The sequence below is a fragment of the Entelurus aequoreus genome, linkage group LG22, assembly GCF_033978785.1.
Source record: "Entelurus aequoreus isolate RoL-2023_Sb linkage group LG22, RoL_Eaeq_v1.1, whole genome shotgun sequence".
Taxonomy (NCBI): domain Eukaryota; kingdom Metazoa; phylum Chordata; class Actinopteri; order Syngnathiformes; family Syngnathidae; genus Entelurus; species Entelurus aequoreus.
This window is the reverse complement of record NC_084752.1, coordinates 12557919-12585727: the sequence shown is the minus strand read 5'-3', so window position 1 is coordinate 12585727 and position 27809 is coordinate 12557919. Positions and strand designations below refer to the sequence as shown.

The window sequence follows — 27809 nt, the reverse complement described above, 5'->3', positions numbered from 1 at the left end:
TGATGAAATCTTAACATTGCAACACATGCCAATACGGCCGGGTTAACTTATAAAGTGCAATTTTAAATTTCCCGCGAAACTTCCGGCTGAAAACGCCTATGGATGATGACGTATGCACGTGACGTAACCAGTGAAACAGAAGTATCGGTACCCCATTGAATCCAATACAAAATAGCTCTGTTTTCATCTCATAATTCCACAGTATTCTGAACATCTGTGTTGGTGAATCTTTTGCAATTTGTTTAATGAACAATGAAGACTGCAAAGAAGAAAGCTGTAGGTGGGATCGGTGTATTAGCGGCTGGCTGCAGCAACACAACCAGGAAGACTTTGACTCGGATAGCAGACGCGCTAGCCAACGCTAGCCACCGACCGCACGGATGATCGTGGTGAAGTTCTTCGTCCTTCCGTCGATCGCTGGAACGCAGGTGAGCACGGGTGTTGATGAACAGATGAGGGCTGGCTGGCGTAGGTGGAGCGCTAATGTTTTTATCATAGCTCTGTGAGGTCCCGTTACTAAGTTAGCTTCAATGGCGTCGTGAGCAACAGCATTTTTAAGCTTTGCCGAGCTGGAAAGCATTAACCGTGTATTTACATGTCCCTGGTTTAATAGTATTGTTGATCTTCTGTCTATCCTTCCAGTCAGGGATTTATTTATTTTGTTTCTATATGCAGTTAAGCACGATGCTATCACGTTAGCTCCGTAGCTAAAGTGTTTCGTCGATGTATTGTCGTGGAGATAAAAGTCACTGTGAATGTCCATTTCGCATTCTCGACTCCCATTTTCAAGAGGATATAGTATCCGAGGTGGTTTAAAATACAAATCCGTGATCCACAATAGAAAAAGGAGAGAGTGTAGAATCCAATGAGCCAGCTTGTACCTAAGTTACGGTCAGAGCGAAAAAAGATATGTCTTGCACTGCATTCTAGTCCGTCACTCTAACGTTCCTCATCCACGAATCTTTCATCCTGGCTCAAATTAATGGGGTAATCGTCGCTTTCTCAGTCCGAATCGCTCTAGCTGCATTGAAAACAATAGAAAAATATGAGGAGGCGATCAACTGACTACGTCACGCTACTTCCGGTAGGTGCAAGGCTTTTTTTTATCAGAGACCAAAAGTTGCGAACTTTATCGCCGTTGTTCTATACTAAATCCTTTCAGCAAAAATATGGCAATATCGCGAAATGATCAAGTATGACACATAGAATGGATCTGCTATCCCCGTTTAAATAAATAAAAATTCATTTCAGTAGGCCTTTAAATCAACCAAAAAATCCTGACTTTGGAGCAATGTTCACAGACTCTAGTATTTGGCTCTCTATTAGATGCAATGGTTTTCCGTATTGGGACCATGAATTCGGTCCTAACTTGTTCACCGGTCCTCATATGGAAGGTACTTTTCCTTGTCGATGTCTCAAGAAGGGTAGCAATACATGAACACACACACACAGACGGAAACGTTAAAGCCACAAAAACAGTTCACACCATATGTTACTGTTAAGTCCACTATTAACAATCACACTCCCTTCCTGCCATTCTTATGATCTGTGTGTTTGTGCATCCGTGTGTGTGTGTGTGTGTGTGTGTGTGTGTGTGTGTGTGTGTGTGTGTGTGTGTGTGTGTGTGTGTGTGTGTGTGTGTGTGTGTGTGTGTGTGTGTGTGTGTGTGTGTGTGTGTGTGTGTGTGTGTGTGCACTTGTCTCACCATCCTTGTGTGGACATACACTTGATAAACCACCCTCTCTGTGAGGATCTTTTAACTTGTGAGGACATTTGCCTGGTCCTCACAACTACAAAAGTAAAATATTTGTTTTACTTTGTGTGTTTTGCATTCTGAAGTGAGGTTGCAACTAGGGATGTCCGATAAATGCTTTAAAATGTAATATCGGAAATTATCGGTATCGTTTTTTTAATTATCGGTATCGTTTTTTGTTGTTGTTTTTGTTTTGTTTTTTTATGGTTTTTATTAAATCAACATAAAAACACAAGATACACTTACAATTATTGCACCAACCCAAAAAACCTCCCTCCCCCATTTACACTCATTCACACAAAAGGGTTGTATCTTTTTTGTTATTAATATTCTGGTTCCTACATTATATATCAATATATATCAATACAGTCTGCAAGGGATACAGTCCGTAAGCACACATGATTGTGCGTGCTGCTGCTCCACTAATAGTACTAACCTTTAACAGTTAATTTTACTCATTTTCATTAATTACTAGTTTCTATGTAACTTTTTTTATATTGTTTTACTTTCTTTTTTATTCAAGAAAATGTTTTTAATTTATTTATCTTATTTTATTAATTTTTTAAAAAAGTACCTTATCTTCACCATACCTGGTTGTCCAAATTAGGCATAATAATGTGTTAATTCCACGACTGCATATATCGGTTGATATCGGTATCGGTTGATATCGGTATCGGTAATTAAAGAGTTGGACAATATCGGAATATTGGATATCGGCAAAAAGCCATTATCTGACATCCCTAGTTTCAACTCTCTACTCCCATCTAGGGCTAGATGTATATTTTTTCATCATTCTAGCTATAGTGGAAAGGGGGGCCCTCACAACCCACTAACCAAACGTGGGTCCACACAAAGTAGGCAAGACATGTATGTGTGTGTGTGTGTGTGTGTGTGTGTGTGTGTGTGTGTGTGTGTGTGTGTGTGTGTGTGTGTGTGTGTGTGTGTGTGTGTGTGTGTGTGTGTGTGTGTGTGTGTGTGTGTGTGTGTGTGTGTGTGTGTGTGTCAATGGAAACTGACGAAAGAGGGTGAGACAACACACACTTTTTGTTGGGAACTGGGTGTGTTGTCATTGTAAAACATAAAAGAGGTGGCCATATTTATGCAAAATATGAAAAAGGAAGAAATATTCACATTCCTGGTAACTGTAGTTACCAGGAAATACGCAATCCTGGACATTTAGTGGAAATGGGCCACTACTACAGACAGTCCTTGTATTACAATGCCCCGTTAATACAGAACACCCCAATACATTATTAATACCGGACCAACAGAAAAAGATAGCAAGTTAGACGTTTAATTACACCTTCGTTATATCGTCCATGCATTTGGCTGAACCTTCTGATGGCAGTGCGTCAAAGAAAAGGAATATAAAATGAGAACTGCAAACTTATTCCTCGCCTCTTCCTGCTCAGTCACTGTTCAGGATAAAATAGCATATTTCCCTCCCTTGGCACTGTCCTCTGTGGCGCATTGTCTTCTAAAGCAGGGGTCCCCAGTCTAGTTGCACCAAGGACAAGTCTTCTACTTATGGCAAATAAAGGCAGCAAAAATAAGTACATGAAAAATACAACTTACCATAATGCTGAATTAGTGAGAGCCCTGGCCTTTTTCCTTTTGCAAAAAAGTTCTCCAAACACTTGCGTTTTGTAATTATTTTTGCAAGCTTGTGGACCTATTTTTTGGCTAATGTACCTGATGCATTAAATGTGATACAACATCATTGTTGAAGACAAGAGCATAGATATACAAAACCCAAAACCAGTGAAGTTGGCACGTTGTGTAAATGGTAAATAAAAACAGAATACAATGATTTGCAAATCCTTTTCAACTTATATTCAATTGAATAGACTGCAAAGACAAGATACTTAACGTTCGAACTGGTAAACTTTGGGGTTTTGTTTGTGCAAATATTAGCTCATTTGGCATTTGATGCCTGCAACATGTTTCAAAAAAGCTGGCACAAGTGGCAAAAAAGACTGAGAAAGTTGAGGAATGCTCATCAAACACTTATTTGGAACATCCCACAGGTGAACAGGCTAATTGGGAACAGGTGGGTGCCATGATTGGGTATAAAAGCAGCTTCCATGAAATGCTCAGTCATTCACAAACAATAGTCTTTGCAGTCTATTCAATTGAATATAAATTGAAAAGGATTTGCAAATCATTGTATTCTGTTTTTATTTACGATTTACACAACGTGCCAACTTCGCAGGTGTTGGGTTTTGTATAATAAAACTAGATATACTTGCCATTAGTTACAATGCATTTATTTGGCTTTTCAAATCTTAATGTTATATATTCATATTTTTTGCAATATTTTATGCATAAACATGTGTTAATGCTAACTACTATGTGCAATAATTCCAGCACTTTAACTTATGAGGCCAAAGGAAAATGTGTATTTTCTTATATGCAACTATTTAGCACACTTGCGCTTTAGAACTATACCACTTCTCCATAACTACTATGGTGACTTTATTCCTGATCTGTCCTGAGCTGAGGTCGTGCAGAAACCTACTGTTTTTCATGGATCTCCATTTTTTAATGTTTAATACTATATCTGAGCAGGCACGTGCACACATAGGGCCCTATGGGTGCTTGAGCCCCTGCCCTTTTTTTGCCTCGTCTTAAAAAGTGCCCTCTGCCTGTGTGTGTGTGTGTTGTTTTTTTTCTTTTCTTTAAACAACATTAATAAATTCCTGTCAGGGATGTAAAAGAAAAAAAACAGAAAAAAAAACAGCGGTACAAAAACCCCACGTTTTCTTGTAATACGGGGTTGTTTGAGCCTGCCGCTTCCGCCAGAGAGAGAGAGAGAGAGGGCGAGTGAGTGAGTAAGTGAGAGGAGAGAGAGCCAACTGCGCCCCTGAGCCGGAGACGTGACAGTGGAGCAACTTGAACTTATTCAGCATCTAATATGAGTAATATTTCAGAAAAACGCTGTATTATTCTATTATTCAATGTGTCAGCTTCTGTTTTTGGCGGACGTCGGAGCACGGCGCATCAATTGAGCACGGCACATCAATTACGCACAGAGCAGAGCGGATCGTGCGGGACAGGAAGTAGTGTACAAAATACAAAATAAAACACCGGGTTAATTTTCAAAATAAAATGCACTGTGTTTACGGCGGATCACATTTCTCTCACAGTAGAGGTTTAGATATAAAGTTTATTGTGACTTTGCTATTACTGTGTGGGTTAACAAAATAATAATAATAATAATAATGATAATAATAACAATAATAATAATAATAATTATTATTATTATTATTATTATTATTATTATTATTATTAATAATAATAATAATAATTTCAGCATTCTGGGGATATAAGATGTAGGTTATCTGTTAGGAATATTACCATCTGTATTTAAACTTGATTCATGTTGATTATGCCTGCAGCACGATGCCAAAAAAAGAAAGGATACAGAAAAGGAAGGAGAAGGAGCGCCAGGAAGCAGCTAAGGGTAGCAGACCTCTTAATGCATGGCTAAAATTGATGACTTCACAGCATTTCATGGAAGCCCTGAATTTACATTGAGGAGCATATTTGGGTATGGGTGGCCTCCATCCTACAGCCCTCTACTGGCCCCTGGTCCATATTTTTGGCCCTGTATTGCGTTTCAGTTGTTTAGTCTGAGCATTAAGTGAGAAAGACCATAAGTTACAACTTGATGGTGTTTTCATCAAGTTAAGGGAAGAAGGACAGATTTTCACATTTAAGTTTTTTCCATTTGGGTATTTATTTTTGTATTTTTTTTCAAAGTTCATGTTGCATTGTTCACTGTTCAATATTAAAGTGCTTATCTTTAACAATAAATAGCCTAATAATAAACCAGTGTTTTGTTGCTTTTCATGTCTTCCAAGCCTATGATAATGTGAATGAACTCATTATGACAATAATTTGTTGACACAAAAGAAATGGCAATCACTTTTACCTACAAAGGACACACAGCTAAGTAGTTAGCTTCCTATTAGCAAATTTAATTTTACATTAATTTCCATATTATGTAAAGGACCAAAAAAAAATGTCCTGCCCTTTTCTGACTTTGAGCCCCTGCCCCTCTATTATCATGTGCACGTCCCTGTATCCAAGTGTGTGTATTTTCTTGTACTGTTTATGTCTGATATTGGTGCTGTCCAACTTAACTTTTTATGGACCTTGTTGTGTTTGTACCATCAACTGCAGATGTAAATTAGCCTTTGGCTACAATCTTTTACATTTACATATTATATGTTCATTATATGCATTGTCCCATGTAACAAATAGGTAACAACTGTAACAAATGGCGACTTCCTATCAGGAGTTTAATTATACGTCTATGAACGATCTTAATGGTGTGTCTAATGGGACAGGTTAAAGTTACTGTAAAACTGTGGTCATTTCTAAATGTTTTAAGGTTTCTGTGTGGCCCAGTAGCAAATGTGTCAAAGACCAGTACCGCTGTTCATAGGTAGATTTAGTGGGTTTGATCCCCAGTGGAAGTTGAGGCAGAAACATTTTCTAATTATTGGTTCATTTTGGTAAATTTGTCTTTTTGCATCCAAAATAACCGAATTAGGTCCAAAACGTGCATCTACTTAAATCAGGGGTATCCAAACTTTTTCCACTGAGGGCCGCACACTGAAAAATCAAAGCACGCGGGGGCCATTTTGATATTTTTTCATTTTCAAAACCAATACAATATACACTTTTTTATTTTATTTTTGGGGCTCCCTCAAGTTAGGTCCTAGGGATCCAGAAGGGTTTCAGTCTTAAAAAAGGTTAAAAATAAGTCATATATAATTTTTTCATAAAAGCCTTGAATCTCTAATCCTACTTCATTATTTTTTTTTACATTTTACGAGCTTTTTGTCGAAACCCTGGTTTTTGGGGCTAAAATACAAAATATACAATATTTTTCCCAAAAAGATTTTCAACGTGGAATATTTGATGTGAAGTAATTGGATCCCTAAATAGGTCAATAATTCACAGCAAAATTGATTTGAATTTATTATTCTTATTTTTTATTTTTTTTAGCAAAGACAGTTGTTATTAAATTCCACTAAAATTCTTGGGGATCCAAAAGTGCCCCTCTCATAAAAAGGTCATGCTTTTTTTTTTTCATTCAACACTTAAATCTCTATATCAGCTTCAGATAATATATAGTGTAATTAGTTTAGTATATTTATTATAACAATCAATAGAATAATTAGTATAATTAGTAATAGTATATAATTAGTATGTTTTTTTAATATAATTTTCATATTTCTGTTGTATTTATATCCTTTTTGTCCTTTAATCAGTCAATAATTCATAGCAACATTGATTTTGATTCATTATTATTTTTTGAGAAATTATTTTTAAAAATTGTGTTATTAGAGTCAACATTGCAACTTTTTCTCGTTGCATTTCACCTATTTGCTCTTTTATTCCACTTTTTAATGTTTAAAAAAAAAAAAAAGTTTTAGTGTTTTTACAACGATGTGCTGCGGGCCGGTAAAACATTAGCTGCGGGCCGCAAATGGCCCCCGGGCCACACTTTGGACACCCTGACTTAAATGCAAGTTTGAGTCAAGTCGTGTAAAAATGGTTATATACAAATAAAAAAAATGTATGTGTCAAGGCCTTCCAATAAAATCACTCTGAGGACCCCAGTTTAGTTAAGTAACACCCTCCTCCTAATAAGCATCGCCCATTGCATTGTGCAAGGCAACCAATGGGATAACGGCAAATAATTGTTCTCTTTTTAACTAACTTTTTAATTTATTTTAATATGATTTTTTTTTTTTATTGTATTTTATATGTCCTTTATAAAACAACACAGGTTGACCAAAGTGCTGCTCAAGCCTCATAGGACGATAAACAATAAACAGCAGTAAGAATAATGAATAGATACAATATAAAAATAAATAACAACTACTGTAATGAAAAAGACACATTTTCAACGTTATACCAAAAGTATAATCAGTATCAGATCCATACCATTGTGATGAGATTGATATTTGTTGTACTCTTCCATGTTTGTTTTTACAAATATCTGTCTTTTTGTTGTTTTATTTTTGTTGATATTTTTGTAATGCGTGTGTTATTTTTGTTTTGTTAATTGATTATAAATTACAAATGATTTGTCCTGTGTTTGATAACAAATATGATAAACAAATTAAAGGCAAAATCATTCAATAAACTTGACATTTTTCAAGTATAATGTATTAGTATCGGCAATACTGTCCCTGTATTTGCTTGTTTACTAATTATTGCCGTATCGCTCACACCACTACACTCATCTATCCTTCTGCGCAGGAGCGGAAGAAGCACGACCCGCATGGAGGAGAAGAGACATGTGGGTTTACCTGCATCAAGTCAAGCATTTTAACACGCACATCTCCGCAAATGGATTTCAAAGTAAAACACAAAGGTTCATTTTGTCTCGAGTCGTACCAAACCTGCCTTTAAATTATTTTAAGTTATCTGTGTTGCATTTTTTTATGATTTAATCTGTGGTATAGTTTGGTGTATATTTTCCACACCGTGGGCAATGAAATAGTATGCATGTAATACAAACGACTCTTATGTTGGAAGCTATTGACGGAAATAGGTAGTTTTACCCCGGAAATACTCATGCTGCTGCTTGCGATTTAAACAAGGTAGGCATTACATTTTCTACATTAGTTTGTCTTTTAAAACTTTTGTTTCGGATTTAGTTAACACTTCACTTCGCTATTGTTAAAGTAGGGTTGAGTGACTTGTTTGTAACTATTGAGTGTTGCAGACATGTAGCTGTTTTCTTGTTACCTTGATTGTTTTGGGCATGCAGTGAAACCACGTTTAGAACGGTGAGGCTTGGAACTAATCAGCAGTCAAGAGTTACAGGGAAGAATCGTCACAAACGTCACGTATTTGGTTTCTAAGACAATATAATCGCCGGTCCATGATTTTGTACCGAACAAGTAATGAATGGTAATCGGATATTTTGTAGTCTTGAATGTTTGTGCTACGTCTCAATTGGCACACTTTCGTACTCATACTTTGAGTACGTAAGAGCGTACACACCCGGATGTTGCACTTAAAGTGCACCCAAGAAAGTAAGTGTGCACTGTGCAGTGATCAGAGGTGGGTAGAGTAGCCAGAAATTGTACTCAAGTAAGAGTACTGTTACTTTAGAGATTTATTACTCAAGTAAAAAGTAAGGAGTAGTCACCCAAATATTTACTTGAGTAAAAGTAAAAAGTATGTTGTGAAAAAACTACTCAAGTACTGAGTAACTGATGAGTAACCTGTTCGTTTAATGATGACGGCAACAAATAACGCACAAAAACATAATAATAGCAATGAGCAAATTCATAGCCAGGAATATCTCTTAAGCAACTAAAACAATAATATATATTAAATAATAATACATTAAAATAAAAAAAATTCAGGCAAATTGAGCCACAATAACTTAACAGCACCATAGGCTCAGTAGGCATTCATTGATTGATTGAAACTTGTATTAGTAGATTGCACAGTACAGTACATATTCCGTACAATTGACCACTAAATGGTAACACCCCAATAAGTTTTTCAACGTTAATCAATTACTTAATAAATGACCAAGTCGAGGTGATCTACCTCATATATACATATACATACACACACATATCATATATATATATACAGTATATCATTTATATTTATTTATTTTGCCGTTTTTGTTCACATGTTAAAGGTGTTTTAATGAATATACATGCATGTTTAACATATTAATTCCTTTCTTTCATGAAGACAAGAATATAAATTGGTATATTTCCTGATTCTGATGACTCGCATTGATTGGAATCAGACAGCAGTGCTGATAACGTCCACGTTTTCAAATGGAGGAGAAAAAAAGTTCCTCCTTTCTGTCTAATACCACATGAAAGTGGTTGGTTTTTGGCATCTTATTTGTCCAGCTTCCATATTCGTTTTTATACACTTTACAAGAAATACATTGGCGGCAAACTCCATAGCTTGTTTGCGCTGGCTTACGGAGACTCTTATTTTGTTAGCGCAGCCGCGATGGAGCGGCACTTTTATTGTGAAGACAGGAACATAGTTTGGGGTTTTTGCATTTACATTTTTGCTCCATGTTTGTATAATATATGGAAATATTACAGTTACAAAAAACACGTACGTGTGACGACAACATTTATTTTCTGCAACAAAATACGAGCTAGCATGCAACTTCAGACTGTCAACAACCTATGCATGTGCACATACAGTTCTCCTGCGCAATGTTGTGCACTTCCAGAGAGGAGGAGACTGAAAGGGACTATCAGCGAGTAACATTATTATCGCAGTATTGATGAATGTGCTCAAAAAGTACTAGTACACACACTGAAATATTTTTATCAAGTTGTATTTAAATGAATATATACTTAGATAAAAAGGCACAACATATTTTCTTGCCGGAACAAAAAAAAAAAAAAATTCCGGCTTCTTAAGAGGCATATTGTTTTTATTTAGATGTTTAATTATGTTTGCCTCCTTTCATTTCAATTTGTTATGGTTTTACGGAGTTATTCTTTTTCTTAATGATATAGGCGCTTCACTTCCGGTTTATGTGACGTCAAGCAAGTTCACTTCCTGTTGTAGACACCTGTGTCATTCCCCTTTAAGCTTTGCCCACTCGAGACTGTCTGTGTTTTGAGTGGCCATTATGTAGGGGTAAATCAATATCCTCACGAAAAACCTGGGTCAGGGGTTTAACCTCTGCCTCTGTATCTGTTGGGAGGAACATCTGCAACAACAAAAAAACACTTCTGTGTCATATTCCTCCGTGGAATTGATCACTGTTGTAAGAAAACGCAGCCTGTATGTTCAATGTGCACAATTAAATATCTGAGTTGCTCATACAGCAATGTGTTTGTATGAGTTTAGACTGAGGTATATCATTTCTAAATAGGGAAAGACGTTAATGTCTCATGTATTTATGTTAGCGTTTTAGCTAGCTAGTGCTCGTTGGCTTGTAAGTTTATGAAAGTGCAGTTATCGATCACAGTTTATCAGTTATTTTAATTTAAAACAGTAATACTCGCCGTCGGGAGTTTTATTGCGGTTATCGTTAATACCTTTTATTGTTACATCCCTACACCCGCCCATAAATACAAAATAAATAACTAAATGACACGCAACACGAAAAAATTAAGGTGAACTATTAAGTATAGCAGAGCTTTCCTTTCACATGAAGGATCTTTGACTAGCATAAAAAGGCTTTTTGACTTTACAGTTTCATTCATTTGAAAACATAGAATTCTTGCATTACATAATAGGTTATACTTGTATAGCGCTTTTCTACCTTTAAGGTACTCGAAGCGCTTTGACACTATTCCATGTACAAAATAAAAATGCATGTCCTGCTCCTTGGTTCTTCGCTTTCTGAAAATATGACCCCCCATAACAGTTTAGTTGAATAGTTCTTAAAACTAGTTATATAGCCTGATTGTCTTATTTTATCATGTTTTTAAAAATGTAAACTGATTTGTGTAGTTTGTTTTTATCACAACATGGACTTTTGTACCTATAAAGAAAGTACACAATAAATGCTTATACTAACAGTAAGCATTACATGTGCATGTTATTATTTAAAGTATTAAAATTCTGTCAGAAATCTGATTAGTGGGGGTGGCAATCATTGGATTCCATAGCTGACTTTTAAGCATTTTAATGCAGTTGCAAAAAACAAAACAAAAAAACAGTGTGATCATTCACTTGAAAGGAAGAAAACAACTGTGTTAAATTAGCACAAATGATCCTTACTTACACCTTATAATTATACTGTATCTTTGACAGTGTAGTGATGTCCTAATTCCATAATCAATTACTGTCATTGTGCACTTGGAAGTGGAAACAGAAATATAACCGTTGCAATATTTACCTGTTTCTTCTTCTTCACTCCTTTTTTAATGGTGAATTCCAACCACTCCAATTATTTACTTAAAAATTACAGGATGGTGGCGTCTATACTAGGTGGCTAACATCAATTATTGTGCACTCACTGTTTGGGGTATTTTGACTGTAACATCTGGGTACTAACGGCGCACTGCATTTTCTGTACTTCTAGTCGAAACACACTTATGTACTCAAAAAACTAATTCTAAGATAGATAAATAGATAGTACTTAAGTAAATCCATTGTATCATCACAAGAAGCTGATCAATATTATCATAATTTCTGGCAAATGTGCAAAAACAACAATGGATTTCGCACAGCACTACACTGTCGAAATGTGCGCACATAAGAACTAAGTACACAGTGTACACAGTATACTTAATTAAGTGTACAACATTTGAGTCACAGCCATGATATGTCAGTCAAGGCAAGAGTCTTTCCATAAATATAGTGTTCAATTACAAGTACAGGGAGAGAAAATAGCAAGTAAAAGCTCTTAATGAAAGTAAAATGTAGTAATTATTAAACTAATACATGAATAGATGTAACACTGCAAATATATGATTTCATGTTGTAATAATCAGTATTATGTTCAACTGTAACTCTTTCAGATGGAGCAGCTGATACAAGCCTATGGGATGTGTGAGGACATGACTACACAACAAGAATGTTTAGACACTCAAGATCAACCAGAGGCGAGTGAACATGCTGAGTCAGCCGTATCATTCTTGGTCCTTGAAGGGACGATTAAGGATTTTGATGGGAAGATTTTTTGTGGACGCATTTCGGTCTTTAATATTACTACTGTAGCATGTTAGCAGGGTTTCCCGCAGATTGCCAAGAAACCTCTGGCAGAGGGGGCGTGGTTAGGGGTGTGTTCACGATGACATCATCGTATGATTTGCATAATTAGCTATGATATGATTTTCTTTTAAAAGGCTGAAAAATGTACACATACATTTAAAAAAAAAATCTGTTATTAATTCGAATTAACACATGTTTTATATTATATCGTGTTGCTCTATGTTGCATTGTTTCTGCATATAGTGCAATGTACTTTATTGAGAATTATTCAAGTGTCTACAGACTTTTAGTGACTTTTCCTTTATGAAAAACAACTAACAACAAATCTAGCATCTTTTTCTGGCATTATTATAGACTGTACTCGTGTTTGGAGACTACTTCTGTCCCTCAATGTCTGCGACAAACAGCGAGTTTAGGTTACTGTCAGCGGGCACATATCGGATATATTTAAAGTACGTTCACATCGCAGACATGCTGCATCCGCTTCAGACAATCCCGTGCATATTGCCTATGTCGCCACAACATCCGGTTCTGGCAGCGCTGTCTGGGGGTCAGTCTTTTTTTGGTGGCTGGATTTTTGTGCATAGTGCGCAAATAACAGGCTATATATCACGATATTCCTACTGTAACGACCTGCTACTGGTGATGTTTAATGTTTGTGTGGTTTTGATTTGGTGTTCATTGTTCCCAAGATCGCAAACACACCGTCCATGTCTGAAAGGGGATTGGCGGAGAATGAGGAAGTGTTGTTGTGTGTGTGGGGAAGGATGGAGATGAATGTGTGTGCATGGGAGGGAATATATCTTGAATTGGGCCGTTTATTAACATAAGATTGGCAACAGAAATTTAAAAATAGAATCAAACTTTTGACTTCTGCTTGAGGCCAAAATACATTATATTACTTTAATTTGTTTTAAGGTTAAAAATATATATTTTTAAGGTGTGGCAGCTAAATTTGCCGCCGCGAATACCATGATCAGTACATGGTACTTTAACTTTTTAACTTTAATTAAAGGGGAAACCCTGCGTTAGGCATGGCTGTTCAGAATTGTTCTAGGGGCCACATATTCAGGACCGGTAGGGGGACTTCATCCTTGGTTATTATTATTATTATTTTGATAACCAGCACTCTCTGTTGTGGACATTTGTTTTTGAGGTATTTCTTTTGTCAGATTTACATATTTCAGAACAAAATAGCCCTGGTATGTAAAATACAAGTGGCTACTGCAGTGGCTGTAATAGGTTGTGAGGATCTTTCATTGTGTTTGTCTGTCTTCCATACAGCAGGAGTGCTGTAGTGTTTAAGAATTTACTGCAAAAATGTTAAATCTTCTAAGTTTTAAACAGAACTGAGAGTATTGTGTTATTCTCGGGCCGCCAGTTAAATAGTCCTGCATTAGGGGCGAGGGCTAACTGCAGCCTGGTGAGTATTGTAAAATTACTCTTAATTAGATTGGATAGCTTTATTGTCATTTGTAAAAAAAAAAAAAAATTAAAAATTATTGCAAGGAAATTTCCCAACTCCCTGTTGGCATCATGGGATATAAATATTTCATATCACTGTTATTTTGACCAAAACTTTCACGGTTACAGTGTCATCATCGCAGAATTGATGAATGTGCTCAAAAAGTACTTTTTTTTTCTTTTTTTTTTTTTACCAAGTTTTATTTAAATAAATAAATACATAAGTAAAAATAGCACAATATATTTTCTTGCCAGAACAAATATTAAATATTTTTCTGGCTTCTTAAGAGCCATATTGTTTTTATTTTGAATGTTTAAATAGGTTTGTCTTTTTTCGTTTCAATTTTTAATGGTTTAACAGTGTTTGTTTTTTTTAAATGATATAGGCGCTTCACTTCCGGTTTATGTGACGTCAAGCAAGTTCACTTCCTGTTGTAGACACCTGTGTCATTCCCCTTTAAGCTTTGCCCACTCGAGACTGTCTGTGTTTTGAGTGGCCATTATGTAGGGGTAAATCAATGTCCTTCCACAAAAACCTGGGTCAGGGGTTTAACCTCTGCCTCTGGATCTGTTGGGAGGAACAACACAAACCACAAAAAAACACTTGTCATATTCCTCCGTGGAATTGATCACTCTGTTGTAAGAAAACGCAGCCTGTGTGTTCAATGTGAACAATTAATTATCTGAGTTGCTCAGACAGCAATGTGTTTATATAAGTTTAAACTGAGGTATATCATTTCTAAACAGGGAAAGACGTTAATGGCTCATGTATTCATGTTAGCGTTTTAGCTAGCTAGTGCTCGTCGGTCTGTGGGTTTATCAAAGTGCAGTTATCGATCACAGTTTTTCGGTTATTTTAATTTAAAACAGTAATAATAATAACATCAATTACTGCTTACTCACTTTTTGGGGTAATTCTACTGTAAAATCTGGGTACTAACAGTGCACTGCATTTTCTGTACTTCGAGTCGAAACACACTTATGTACTCAAAAAACTAAGTGTAAGTACAAAAGTAAATCTGTTGTAACACCACAAGAAGCAGATCAATATTGTTATCATTTCTGGCAAATGTGCAAGGACAACAATGGATTTCGGACAGCACTACACTGTCGAAATGTAAGAACTAAGTACACAGTGTCCTTAATGAAATGTACAACATTTGAGACACAGCCATGTTATGTTGTCAAGACAATAGTCTTTCCATAAATATAGTGTTCAATTACAAGTACAAGGAGAGAAAATAGCAAGTAAAAGCTTAAAATGAAGGCAAAATGTAATAATTCTTAAACTAATACATGAATAGTTGTAACACTGCAAATATATGATTTCATGTTGTAATAATTATGTATTATGTTCAAATGTAACTCTTTCAGATGGAGCAGCTGTTGGAAGACAAAATACAAAAGGTACAAACCTACGAGATGAGTGAGGACATGACTACACAACAAGAATGTTTAAACACTCAAGATCAACCAGAGGCGAGTGAACATGCTGAGTCAGCCGTATCATCCTTGGTCCATGAAGGGACGATTAAGGATTTTGATGGGAACATTTCTGAGTGCGCTGTGATACTTAACACTTAACGCCATTGACAAACTTGTGTAAACGCTGCATTGATGCTAAATCATATTGGATGTGGGCAGGGCAGGCCCTAGGCTTTTTGTGGTCTTAAACAAGATTTTGTTGTGGACAAATTTCGGTCTTTAATATTACTACTGTAGCACGTTAGCAGGATTTTCTCCAGATTGCCAAAATACCTCTGGCAGAGGGGGCGTGGTTAGGGGTCTGGCCACGATGGCATCATTTTATAATTTGCATAATTAGCTATGATGATATGATTTTCTTAAAATTTTTTAGAAAATGTATACATACATTTAAAAACAAATCTGTGTTATTAATTAGAATTAACACATTTTTTATATTATATTGTGTTGCTCTATTTTCAATTGTTTCTGCATATTGTGCAATGTACTTTGTTGAGAATTTTTCAAGTGTTGAGAGACTTTGTGACTTTTTGTTTTTGAAAAACACTAACAACAAATCTAGCATCTTTTTCTGGCATTAGACTGTACTCGTGTTTAGAGACTCTATTTCTGTCCCTCGATGTCCGCAACGAACAGCGAGTTTAGGTCGGTTGTTTTTGGTGTATTTCTTTTGTCAGAGTTACATATTTCAGAACAAAATAGTCCTGTTATGTAAAATACAAGTGGCTACTGCAGTGGCTGCAATAGGTTGTGCGGATCTTTCATTGTGTTTGGTCCAAGTTCTTCCATACAGCAGGAGTGTTGTAGTGTTTAAGAATTCACTGCAAAAATATTTAGGTATTCTAAGTTTTAATCAGAACTCAGGGTATAGTGTTATTTTGGGCCGCCAGTTAAATAGTCCTGCATTAGGTGCTAGGGCTAACTGCAGCCTGGTGAGTATCGTAATATTACTCTTAATTAGATTGGATAGCTTTATTGTTATTTGTAAAAAAAAAAAAAAAAACATTGCAAGGAAATTTTCCAACTCCCTGTTGGCGTCATTGGATATAAATATTTCTTATCGCGGTTATTTTGACCAGAACTATCACGGTTACAGTATCATTATTATCGCAGTATTGATGATTGTGGTCAAAAAGTACTTGTACACACACTGAAATATTTTGACCAAGTTTTATTTAGATAAATAATTACATAAATAAACATTTTCTTCCAGAATAAATATTTTTTCTGGCTTCTAAGAGTCATTTTGTTTTTATTTAAATGTTTAAATATGTTTGTCTTTTTTCGTTTCAATTTGTAATGGTTTTACTGTGGTTTTTTTTTAATGATATACGTAGGTGCTTCACTTCCGGTTTATGTGACGTCAAGCAAGTTCACTTCCTGTTGTAGACACCTGTGTCATTCCCCTTTAAGCTTTGCCCATTTGAGACTGTCTGTGTTTTGAGTGGCCATTATGTAGGGGTAAATCAATGTCCTTCCACAAAAACCTGGGTCAGGGGTTTAACCTCTGCCTCTGTATCTGTTGGGAGGAACATTTGCAACAACAAAAAAACGCTTCTGTTTCATATTCCTCCGTGGAATTGATCACTCTGTTGTAAAAAAAACACAGCCTGTATGTTCAATGTGCACAATTAAATGTGTTTATATTAGTTATGACTGAGGTATCGTTTCTAAATAGGGAAAGACGTTAATGTCTCATGTATTCATGTTAGCGTTTTTGCTAGCTAGTGCTAGTCGGCCTGTGAGTTTATCAAAGTGCAGTTATCGATTACAGTTTTTCGGTTATTTTAATTTAAAACAGTAATACGGTCAATTACTGCACACTCACTTTTTGGGGTATTTTGACTGTAACATCTGGGTACTAACGGTGCACTGCATTTTCTGTACTTCTAGTCGAAATACACGTGTACTCAAAAAAGTCAGTGTAAATACAAAAGTAAATCCGTTGTAACATCACAAGAATCTGATCAATATTGTTATTATCATTTCTGAGTAATGACCGTGGTTTTCAGACAGCACTACACTGTCGAAATGTGCGCACATAAGAACTAAGTACACAGTGTACACAGTATACTTAATGAAGTTTACAACACTGCGATGAGGTGGCGACTTGTCCTTCCGCCCGATTGCAGCTGAGATAGGCTCCAGCACCCCCCGTGACCCCAAAAGGGATAAGCGGTAGAAAAATGGATGGATGGAAGTGTACAACATTTGAGACACAGCCATGATGTTAGTCAAGGCAAGAGTCTTTCCATAAATATAGTGTTCAATTACAAGTACAAGGAGAGAAAATCAATCAATCAATGTTTATTTATATAGCCCTAAATCACAAGTGTCTCAAAGGGCTGCACAAGCCACAACGACATCCTCGGTACAGAGCAAAAATAGCAAGTAAAAGCTTAAAATAAAGGCAAAATGTAATAATTCTTAAACTAATACATGAATAGATGTAACACTGCAAATATATGATTTCATGTTGTAATAATTATGTATTATGTTCAACTGTAACTCTTTCAGATGGAGCAGCTGTTGGAAGACAAAGTACAAAAGGTACAATCCTACGAGATGAGTGAGGACATGACTACACAACAAGAATGTTTAAACACTCAAGATCAACCAGAGGCGAGTAAACATGCTGAGTCAGCCGTATCATCCTTGGTCCATGAAGGGACGATTAAGGATTTTGATGGGAACATTTCTGAGTGCACTGTGATGGACACTTAACGCCATCGACAAACTTGTGTAAACGCTGAATTGATGCAATTTCCCAATTCCCTGTTGGCATCATTGGATATGGAAATTTCATAACACGGTTATTTTGACCAAAACTATCACGGTTACAGTATCATTATTATCGCAGAATCGATGAATGTGCTCAAAAAGTACTTGTACACACACTGAAATCTTTTGACCAAGTTTTATTTAAATAAATAAATACATAAATTAAAGAACACAATATATTTTCTTGCCAGAACCAACATTAAATATTTTTCTGGCTTTTTAAGAGCCATATTGTTTTTATTGAAATGTTTAATTATGTTTCTTTTTTTCGTTTCAATTTTATAATGTTTTTACAGTGTTTTTTTTTAATGATATAGGTGCTTCACCTTCGATTTAAGTGACGTCAAGCAAGTTAACTTCCTGTTGTGGACACCTGTGTCATTCCCCTTTAAGCTTTGCCCATTCGAGACTGTCTGTGTTTTGAGTGGCCATTATGTAGGGGTAAATCAATGTCCTTCCACAAAAACTTGGGTCAGGGGTTTAACCTCTGCCTCTGGATCTGTTGGGAGGAACATCTGCAACAACAAAAAAACACTTCTGTGTCATATTCCTCCGTAGAATTGATCACTCTGTTGTAAGAAAACGCAGCCTGTATGTTCAATGTGCACAATTAAATATCTGAGTTGCTCATACAGCAATGTGTTTATGTAAGTATAGACTTCGGTATATTGTTTCTAAATAGGGAAAGACATTAAAGTCTCATGTATTCATGATAGCATTTTTAGCTAGCTAGTGCTCGTCAGCCTGTGAGGTTAAGAAAGTGCAGTTATCGATCACAGTTTTTCGGTTATTTTAATTTAAAACAGTAATACTCGCCGTCGAGAGTTTTATTGCGGTTTTCGTTAATACCTTTTATCGTTATATCCCTACACCCCCCATACATACAAAATAAATAACTAAATGACACGCAACATAGAAATAATAAGTTGAACTTTTAATAATAGCATAGCAGAGCTCTCCTGTCACATGAATAATTTTTACTAGCAAAAAATATGACTTTTTGACTATACAGTTTTATTCATTTAAAAACATAGAAGTCTTGCATTGCATGTACAAAATAAAAATGTATGTTCTGCTACCTGGTCCTTAGCTTTCTGAAACTATGACCCCCGCCCCTAACAGTTTAGTTGAATAGTTCTTAAAACTCGTTATATAGTCTGATTGTCTTATTTTATCATGTTTTTAAAAATGTAAACTGATTTGTGTATTTTGTTTTTATCACAACATAGACTTTTGTACCTATAAGTAAAGTATCAAATTAATATATATAATAAAAGTATGCATTACATGTGCATGCTATTATTTAAAGTGTTAAAATTATGTCAGAAATCTGATTAGTGGGGGTGGCAATTATTGGATTCCATAGCTGACTTTTAAACATTTTAAGGCAGTTGCCAAAAAAAACAGTGCGGTCAGTCACTTGAAGGGAAGAAAACTGTGTTAAATTAGCACAAATGATCCTTACTTACATGTTGTAATTATACTGTGTCTTTGACAGTGTAGTGATGCCCTAATTCCTTAATCAATTACTGTCATTGTGCACTTGGAAGTGGAAACAGAAATAACCGGCGCAATATTTACTCGTTTCTTCTTCCTCTCTCTTTTTTTAATGGTGAATTCCAACCACTCTAATTACTTACTTAAAAATTACAAAATGGTAACATATATACTAAGTGGCTAACGTCAATTTCTGAGCTCTCACTTTTTGGGGTAATTTTCCTGTAACATCCGGGTACCAACGGTGCACTGCATTTTCTGTACTTCTAGTCGAAACACACTAATTTACTAGAAAAAACTAAGTATGTACAAAAGTAAATCCATTGTAACATCAGAAGAAGCTGATGAATAATGTTATCATTTCTGACAAATGTGTAAAGACAATAATGGATTTCGCACAGCACTACACTGTCGAAATGTGCGCACATAAGAACTAAGTACACAGTGTACACAGTATACTTAATGAAGTGTACAACATTTGAGACACAGCCATGATATGTTAGTCAAGGCAAGAGTCTTTCCATAAATATAGTATTGAAGTACAAATACAAGGAGAGAAAATAGCAAGTTAAATGAAAGCTAAATGTAATAATTCTTAAACTAATACATGAATAGATGTAACACTGCAAATATATGATTTCATGTTGTAATAATTATGTATTATGTTCAACTGTAACTCTTTCAGATGGAGCAGCTGTTGGAAGACAAAGTACAAAAGGTACAATCTTACGAGATGAGTGAGGACATGACTACACAACAAGAATGTTTAAACACTCAAGATCAACCAGAGGTGAGTGAACATGCTGAGTCAGCCGTATCATCCTTGGTCCATGAAGGGACGATTAAGGATTTTGATGGGAACATTTCTGAGTGCGCTGTGATGGACACTTAACGCCATCGACAAATTTGCGTAAACGCTGCATTGATGCTAAATCATAGGAAAATAAAGGACATTTCCCAACTCCCTGTTGGCATCATTGGATATAAACATTTCAGAACACGGTTATTTCGACCAAAACTATCACGGTTACAGTATCATTATTATCACAGAATCGATAAATGTGCTCAAAAAGTACCGTATTTTCCGCACCATAAGGCGCCCCGTGTTATTAGCCGCACGTTTAATGAACGGAATATTTCAAAACTTTGTTTACCTATTAGCCGCCCCGTGCCATTAGCCGCACCTACGCTACGCTAAAGGGAATGTCAACAAAACAGTCAGATAGGTCAGTCAAACTTTAATAATATATTACAAACCAGCGTTCTAACAACTCTGTTCACTCCCAAAATGTAATGTACAAATGTGCAATCACAAAAATAGTAACACTCAAAATAGTGCAGAGCAATAGCAACATCAATAACTCAACGTTGCTCATACGTTAGTGTCACACAACACACAAAATAAACATTTAAAGCTCACTTTCTGAAGTTATTACTCATCTACAAATCCCTCGAATTATTCTTCTTCGGTGTGCTTCACTTGTTTTTTGACACCATCTGTGATGTGGACGCGCATGCAGTCATAGATCAACAGGAACGGCGCTGCGTGAAAAAAGTCACCCGGTGTCTTCGCGTAAACGTCTATCAACCACTCGCTCATCTTTTCTTCAGCCATCCATCCCTTCGAGTTAGCTTTTATGATGACGCCGGCTGGAAAGTTCTCTTTTGGCAAGGTCTTCCTTTTGAATATCACCGTGGGTGGAAGTTTCTGGCCGTTAGCATGGCAAGCTACAACCACAGTAGGACGACTTCTCATTCCCTGTGGTGCGAATATTCACCGTACGTGTTCCCGTTGTATCCACAGTGCGGTTCACATGAATATCAAAAGTCAGTGGAACCTTGTACGCGTGTCTCTTAGTAGGAGACATTTTGTTGTCTTTACAGAAAAACAAATGAAATTAAATATCCGCGAGCTTCTTCTTCTACGGGGGCGGGTGCTCACCTTGGCGGTTGCTTACAGTAGAAGAAGAAGCGCTTCCTCTTCTATGGGGGCGGTTGCTTACCGTAGAAGAAGAAGCACTTCCTCTTTTACGGGGAAAAAAGATGGCGGCTGTTTACCGTAGTTGCGAGACCTAAACTTTATGAAAATAAATATGAATATTAATCCATATATAAGGCGCACCGGGTTATTAGCCGCACTGTCTGCTTTTGAGAAAAATTGTGGTTTTTAGGTGCGGCTTATGGTGCGGAAAATACGGTACTTGTACACACACTGAAATATTTTGACCAAGTTTTATTTAAATAAACAAACGTATATAAATATATTTTCTTGCCAGAACCAACATTAAATATTTTTTCTGGTCTCTTAAGAGCCATATGGTTTTTGTTTAAATGTTTAAATGTGTTTCTCTTTTTTCATTTCAATTTGTAATGGTTTTACAGTGGGGTTTTTTTAAGATATAGGTGCTAATTTTTTTATTTATGTGGCGTCAAGCAAGTTCACTTCCTGTTGTAGACACCTGTGTCATTCCCCTTTAAGCTTTGCCCATTCGAGACTGTCTGTGTTTTGAGTGGCCATTATGTAGGGGTAAATCAATGTCCTTCCACAAAAACTTGGGTCAGGGGTTTAACCTCTGCCTCTGGATCTGTTGGGAGGAACATCTGCAACAACAAAAAAACACTTCTGTGTCATATTCCTCCGTGGAATTGATCACTCTGTTCTAAGAAAGCGCAGCCTGTATGTTCAATGTGCACAATTAAATATCTGAGTTGCTCATACAGCAATGTATTTATATAAGTTTAGACTTAGGAATATTGTTTCTAAATAGGGAAAGACGTTAATGTCTTATGTATTCATGATAGCGTTTTTAGCTAGCTAGTGCTCGTCAGCCTGTAAGTTTATGAAAGTGCAGTTATCGATCACAGTTTTTCGGTTATTTTAATTTAAAACAGTAATACTCGCCGTTGAGAGATTTATTGCAGTTATCGTTAATACCTTTTATCGTTATATCCCCGCTGAGATAGGCTCCAGCAACCCCCGCGACCCCGAAAGGGACAAGCGGTAGAAAATGGATGGATGGATGGATGGATGATTTTCTTTTAAAAGGCTAAACAATGTATACATACATTAAAAAACTAATCTGTGTTATTAATTAGAATTTAAAAATGTTTTATATTATATCGTGTTGCTCTATTTTCAATTGTTTCTGCATATTGTGCTATGTACTTTGTTGCGAATTTTTCAAGCGATCTAACACTGCAAATTTACGATTTCATGTTGTAATTTTTGTATCATTTTTCAGATGGAGCAGCTGTTGGAAGACCAAGTACAAATAGTGCAAGCCTACGAGATGAGTGAGGACATGACTACACAACAAAAAAGTTCAAACACTCAAGAACAACGAGAAACAAGTGAACATGCTGAGTCAGCTGTATCATCCTTAGTCCATGAAGGGACGAATAAGGATTTTGATGGGGAAATTTCTGAAGATACAGATAGGTACCAAAGCCCACACTGCGATTACACTGTTGAGATGATAAAAGCATGTTGACATTTAATATTTCTGTTCTTAGTGACACCTCATCCTCCTCCTCGCTTTTTTCACATGCCACCGTGATTGAAAATGATGACGATGAGGGTTTAAACCGAACAGCTATCTTCAAAACCAAAGATGAACTTTTACTAGAGGTCAGTCTGTTTTGGTGTTTGAGTATAATAACGTTAATGTTTGTTTATGTGGCCCTGGGTGGAAAAAGTTTGGACACCCTTGAGTTACCGTCTTATGTCTGGGAAATTAAATGTGGGTTATTTTATGGGTGCATTGGGGATGCAGTGGTTCACATAGCTGACTTCAGTGCACTTGGGATTAATTCTCACTGAATTCAACAAGTAGAAATCACATGCCCAAGTGGCACTTTGTACTTGTTAAAAGTGTTATTGTTGTGTTAAAGTTGTAACTTTTTCAACCATACAATCAAAAATGTGGGTCTTAAGCCTGCTCTTGAAGGGGAACTGCACTATTTTCTGGATTTTGCCTATTGTTTGCAATCATTATGAAATACATTACGGTGAATGTATTTTTTTTAATGCATTCGAACTTCTAAATAAATGGGGGTGGGGGGGGGGGGGGGGTCCTCTATTCCACCCATAAAACCCAATAAAAAAAACAGCCCTAAAGCACCAACAATACTCCAGTTACATTTTGTGACTTGAATATCGAGCAAGTATTAGTAACATTGTTATTATAAGCGCTAACGCAGACAAGCTATTGCTAACACAGCTTGTGTGCCTATGTTTACATCGTCAAGTGGTGAGCTGCTTTCTTTGCTTGTGGAAGTTTATTGGAGAACATAAATAATGCCTCTCACCTGGGTAATAGAAGGATGAGGACATAATCTGACATGTTGGGAAACTTTGACAGCAAATTTAAGAGATTCTATCACACGGCATCCTAATGACAGCAGACCCTGTACAGTAAGTGCTATTTTATTACCGTATTTTTCGGAGTATAAGTCACTCCGGAGTATAAGTCGCACCGGCCGAAAATGCATAATAAAGAAGGAAAAAAACATAAGTCGCACTGGAGTATAAGTCGCATTTTTTGGGGGAAATGTATTTGATAAAACCCAATACCAAGAATAGACTTTTGAAAGGCCATTTAAAATAAATAAAGAATAGTGAACAACAGGCTGAATAAGTGTACGTTATATGACGCATAAATAACCGACTGAGAACGTGCCTGGTATGTTAACGTAACATATTATGGTAAGAGTCATTCAAATAACTATAACATATAGAACATGCTATACGTTTACCAAACAATCTGTCACTCCTAATCGCTAAATCCCATGAGATCTTATACGTCTAGTCTCTTACCTGAATGAGCTAAATAATATTATTTTATATTTTACGGTGATGTGTTAACAATTTCACACATAAGTCGCTCCTGAGTATAAGTCGCACCCTCGGCCAAAGTATGAAAAAAATTGCGACTCATAGTCCGAAAAATACGGTATGTCTGTTGGCTCTCATGAAGTCTGCAGTAAGTAATAATCAGTGATGCAGTGGGTAAAAAGCGGACATTATGGTGCATATTTTTAAATTAGTGTGTTGCGTATGCTTAAAACGATCCAAATAAATATTAAATGGATATTATATGTTGTTATTAATGTGCCCGTTACTCCATTACATACAGTATATACTTACATCACGTATATAAAACCTTACCGTAGGTGTTTGGATGTATTTAAGGGCTTTTATAGGCAGAATAGAGCATCTCCCATAGGTTCTATTAGGGCTGGGCGACATGGACGAAAAAATATATCTCGATATATTTTTATTTAAACTGGATATTCGATATACACTACCGTTCAAAAGTTTGGGGTCACATTGAAATGTCCTTATTTTTGAAGGAAAAGCACTGTACTTTTCAATGAAGATAACTTTAAACTAGTCTTAACTTTAAAGAAATACACTCTATACATTGCTAATGTGGTAAATGACTATTCTAGCAGCAAATGTCTGTTTTTTGGTGCAATATCTACATAGGTGTATAGAGGCCCATTTCCATCAACTATCACTCCAGTGTTCTAATGGTACAATGTGTTTGCTCATTGGCTCAGAAGGCTAATTGATGATTAGAAAACCCTTGTGCAATCATGTTCACACATCTGAAAACAGTTTAGCTCGTTACAGAAGCTACAAAACTGACCTTCCTTTGAGCAGATTGAGTTTCTGGAGCATCACATTTGTGGGGTCAATTAAACGCTCAAAATGGCCAGAAAAAGAGAACTTTAATCTGAAACTCGACAGTCTATTCTTGTTCTTAGAAATGAAGGCTATTCCACAAAATTGTTTTGGTGACCCCAAACTTTTGAACGGTAGTGTATATCTCAATATGTTTTTCAGTGAAAGTATACTTATAAATATATTAATTTTGAGTGATATCCAGTGAAATTGAAGTGAATGACAACTGTACGATAAACAGTCAGTGGCACTTTTATTAACCCAGTTAGTCAAGATGGGTATTAACAGCACAGAAAATAAACTGTTTAAGTAGTACAGAATTACATAACATAAGTAAAATAGAAATCGGGGAAGAACAAGGAACACAACAAATAAGCAGCGTTTGGTAATTTTAACGTGAAATAAATTATATCGATATTTTCTTAAATCATATCTTGTTTAAAAATATATCGATATATCTTACAAACTCCATATATCACCCAGCCCTAGGCTCCATTGTAAGCAGATTTTTGATCGCATTTATTTACTATTTATAATGCATAAAAAAAGAACATTTGTGTTCTTGTCTTACATAAGGATTGTGAATGATTGGTAAAATTCCAAAAAATAATACATTTTCCCTTTCAAACATTAATTTATTTATTATATTTATTCTCAGGCCATCACCAAACTTAATGTTGCACTAAAAACTGGCCTGTGTAATGTGTTTGTACTATATTTTTAATACATTTTACTGTTTACATTTTATGATCACTGCATATTTTTAGGCACTACGTGCTTGCTATATGTGTGTAGTCCGTATGAATAAAATGTTTATTTCTTAGTGGTTGTTGGTTTTGTGTGCGTACTTCTTGTGGGTTTCACTTTATGCTTTAAACTGAATCTCATTGTATATTATTTGCAATGACAATAAAGCAATCAATCTGAACGTTCTCTGTCTGATCACCTTTACAAACTGAAATTTCATATTTTTATGCAGGATCTTCCTGCGGTGGAGGAGCTGACTGTGTCATTACCAGATGCTGTTGCGCTAACACCAGTAGGAACAGTATCCAGCATTATACAGAAGCTTGGTGAATAATTACTGATGATATAAATCTTTGTATTTTCATACACAAGTCCTAATTCACTGTCTCTCTCTGCAGTAATAATCCAGTCTCTGAAAGACACAACCCCTTTGACCGATGACAGCATCATCTTTCGAGCTGATCGACTAGCTTTGGGCAAGGTGAGCGAGTGTCAGTACCTTGTTTTTTTTTGTTTGTTTTTTTCATGTTTATGATATTTGGGACATAGTAGTAAGTTTGTCAGTTTAAGTCCTAATGCAAACCAAACTATATTTAGACATTGTTGCTCATAGTTCTTAATTTTAAGAACTGTTATATTTTAGGACTTTGTTGCACTAACTGCTTCAACAGATTCCCATCCTGAAAGTTTGTCATAAAATGTGCATTTTGTTCAAGGACAACAACAGTAGAGAATATTTTTAACACCTACCACCTTCACTAATATTCAAATTCTCAAATGCAAGATTTTCCAAGATTCTTTTTTGTTACTCAGCATATGGTTGTTGCATTAGTTTATTTTAGACATGCATACAAAGGCCAAAAAAAAGTCCTAAGAGGAGTAGACGGCGTGGCGGTGTTGGGAGAGTGGCCGTGCCAGCAACCTGAGGGTTCCTGGTTCGATCCCCACCTTCTACCAACCTCGTCACATCCGTTGTGTCCTTGAGCAAGACCCTTCACCCTTGCTCCTGATGGGTCGTGGTTAGCGCCTTGCATGGCAGCTCCCGCCATCAGTGTGTGAATGTGTGTGTGAATGGGTGAATGTGGAAATAGTGTCAAAGCGCTTTGAGTACCTTGAAGGTCGAAAAGCGCTATACAAGTATAACCCATTTACCATTTACCATTAGATAAAAACAGAGCTTGTTTAACCTAACTGCTCCTTTGTTTCACAGCCATTAGTAACACTTGTATTCACTTCCTGTGTTCAATCTTGAACATGTGTAGTCAATAAAGTTCACATTTATTAGTACGTTGATTCACATATTTAGATTAATATGTAAGACATGTACCTGGGGATAGGTTGATTGGCAAAACAAAAAAATGGCCCTAGTGCAGACCTGGGCATTCACCGGCCCGCGGGCCGCATCTGGCCCTTTGCGCATACCTGTCCGGCCCGCGTGAGGCCAATCATAAATTACAAAATACATTTCAAAAAGTATCTATGTCGAGTGTGCAATACAACGGTGCTGCTTTTGTTTTGAAAAGCGTTATTTGTATTACTTCCGTGTGGACGTATGCGCATGTGCGATTGTGAGTGAATTGAACGGCGCAATCACAAATTACAAAATAAAGTTTAAAAAAACATCTATTTCGTGCTCGCAATACAACTGTGCTGCTTTTATTTTGAAATGTGGCCGTATGTCCGGGGGGAACCTGTGAGTGAAGGTGC

The 27809-nt window shown here is 36.3% G+C and overlaps 1 protein-coding gene and 5 non-coding genes across 11 annotated transcripts in view; all 6 read left to right on the top strand.

The window, feature by feature from the left end:
* Positions 1 to 8074: 8074 nt before the first annotated feature.
* The window catches only part of LOC133639879 (H/ACA ribonucleoprotein complex non-core subunit NAF1-like), a 35297-nt gene continuing 15562 nt past the window's right edge, over positions 8075 to 27809 (top strand). The window contains exons 1-9 of one of the 6 annotated variants that reach the window (XM_062033547.1): positions 8075 to 8376; positions 12250 to 12333; positions 15281 to 15385; positions 17909 to 18013; positions 20355 to 20459; positions 22912 to 23108; positions 23183 to 23297; positions 26335 to 26428; positions 26501 to 26583. In XM_062033547.1, the coding sequence (XP_061889531.1) occupies positions 12250 to 12333; positions 15281 to 15385; positions 17909 to 18013; positions 20355 to 20459; positions 22912 to 23108; positions 23183 to 23297; positions 26335 to 26428; positions 26501 to 26583 (888 nt within the window). In that variant the 5' untranslated portion in view covers positions 8075 to 8376. The other 5 variants (XM_062033546.1, XM_062033548.1, XM_062033550.1 and 2 more) reach the window with 5 other exon arrangements.
* LOC133640189 (small nucleolar RNA SNORA26) lies at positions 10369 to 10489 on the top strand. The gene has a single exon (XR_009824092.1). It is a non-coding gene; the product is annotated as a small nucleolar RNA SNORA26 (small nucleolar RNA).
* LOC133640192 (small nucleolar RNA SNORA26) lies at positions 14371 to 14492 on the top strand. Its single transcript, XR_009824095.1, has one exon. It is a non-coding gene; the product is annotated as a small nucleolar RNA SNORA26 (small nucleolar RNA).
* On the top strand, positions 16807 to 16928 carry LOC133640184 (small nucleolar RNA SNORA26). The gene has a single exon (XR_009824087.1). It is a non-coding gene; the product is annotated as a small nucleolar RNA SNORA26 (small nucleolar RNA).
* Positions 18568 to 18689, top strand: LOC133640188 (small nucleolar RNA SNORA26). Its single transcript, XR_009824091.1, has one exon. It is a non-coding gene; the product is annotated as a small nucleolar RNA SNORA26 (small nucleolar RNA).
* LOC133640187 (small nucleolar RNA SNORA26) lies at positions 22151 to 22272 on the top strand. Its single transcript, XR_009824090.1, has one exon. It is a non-coding gene; the product is annotated as a small nucleolar RNA SNORA26 (small nucleolar RNA).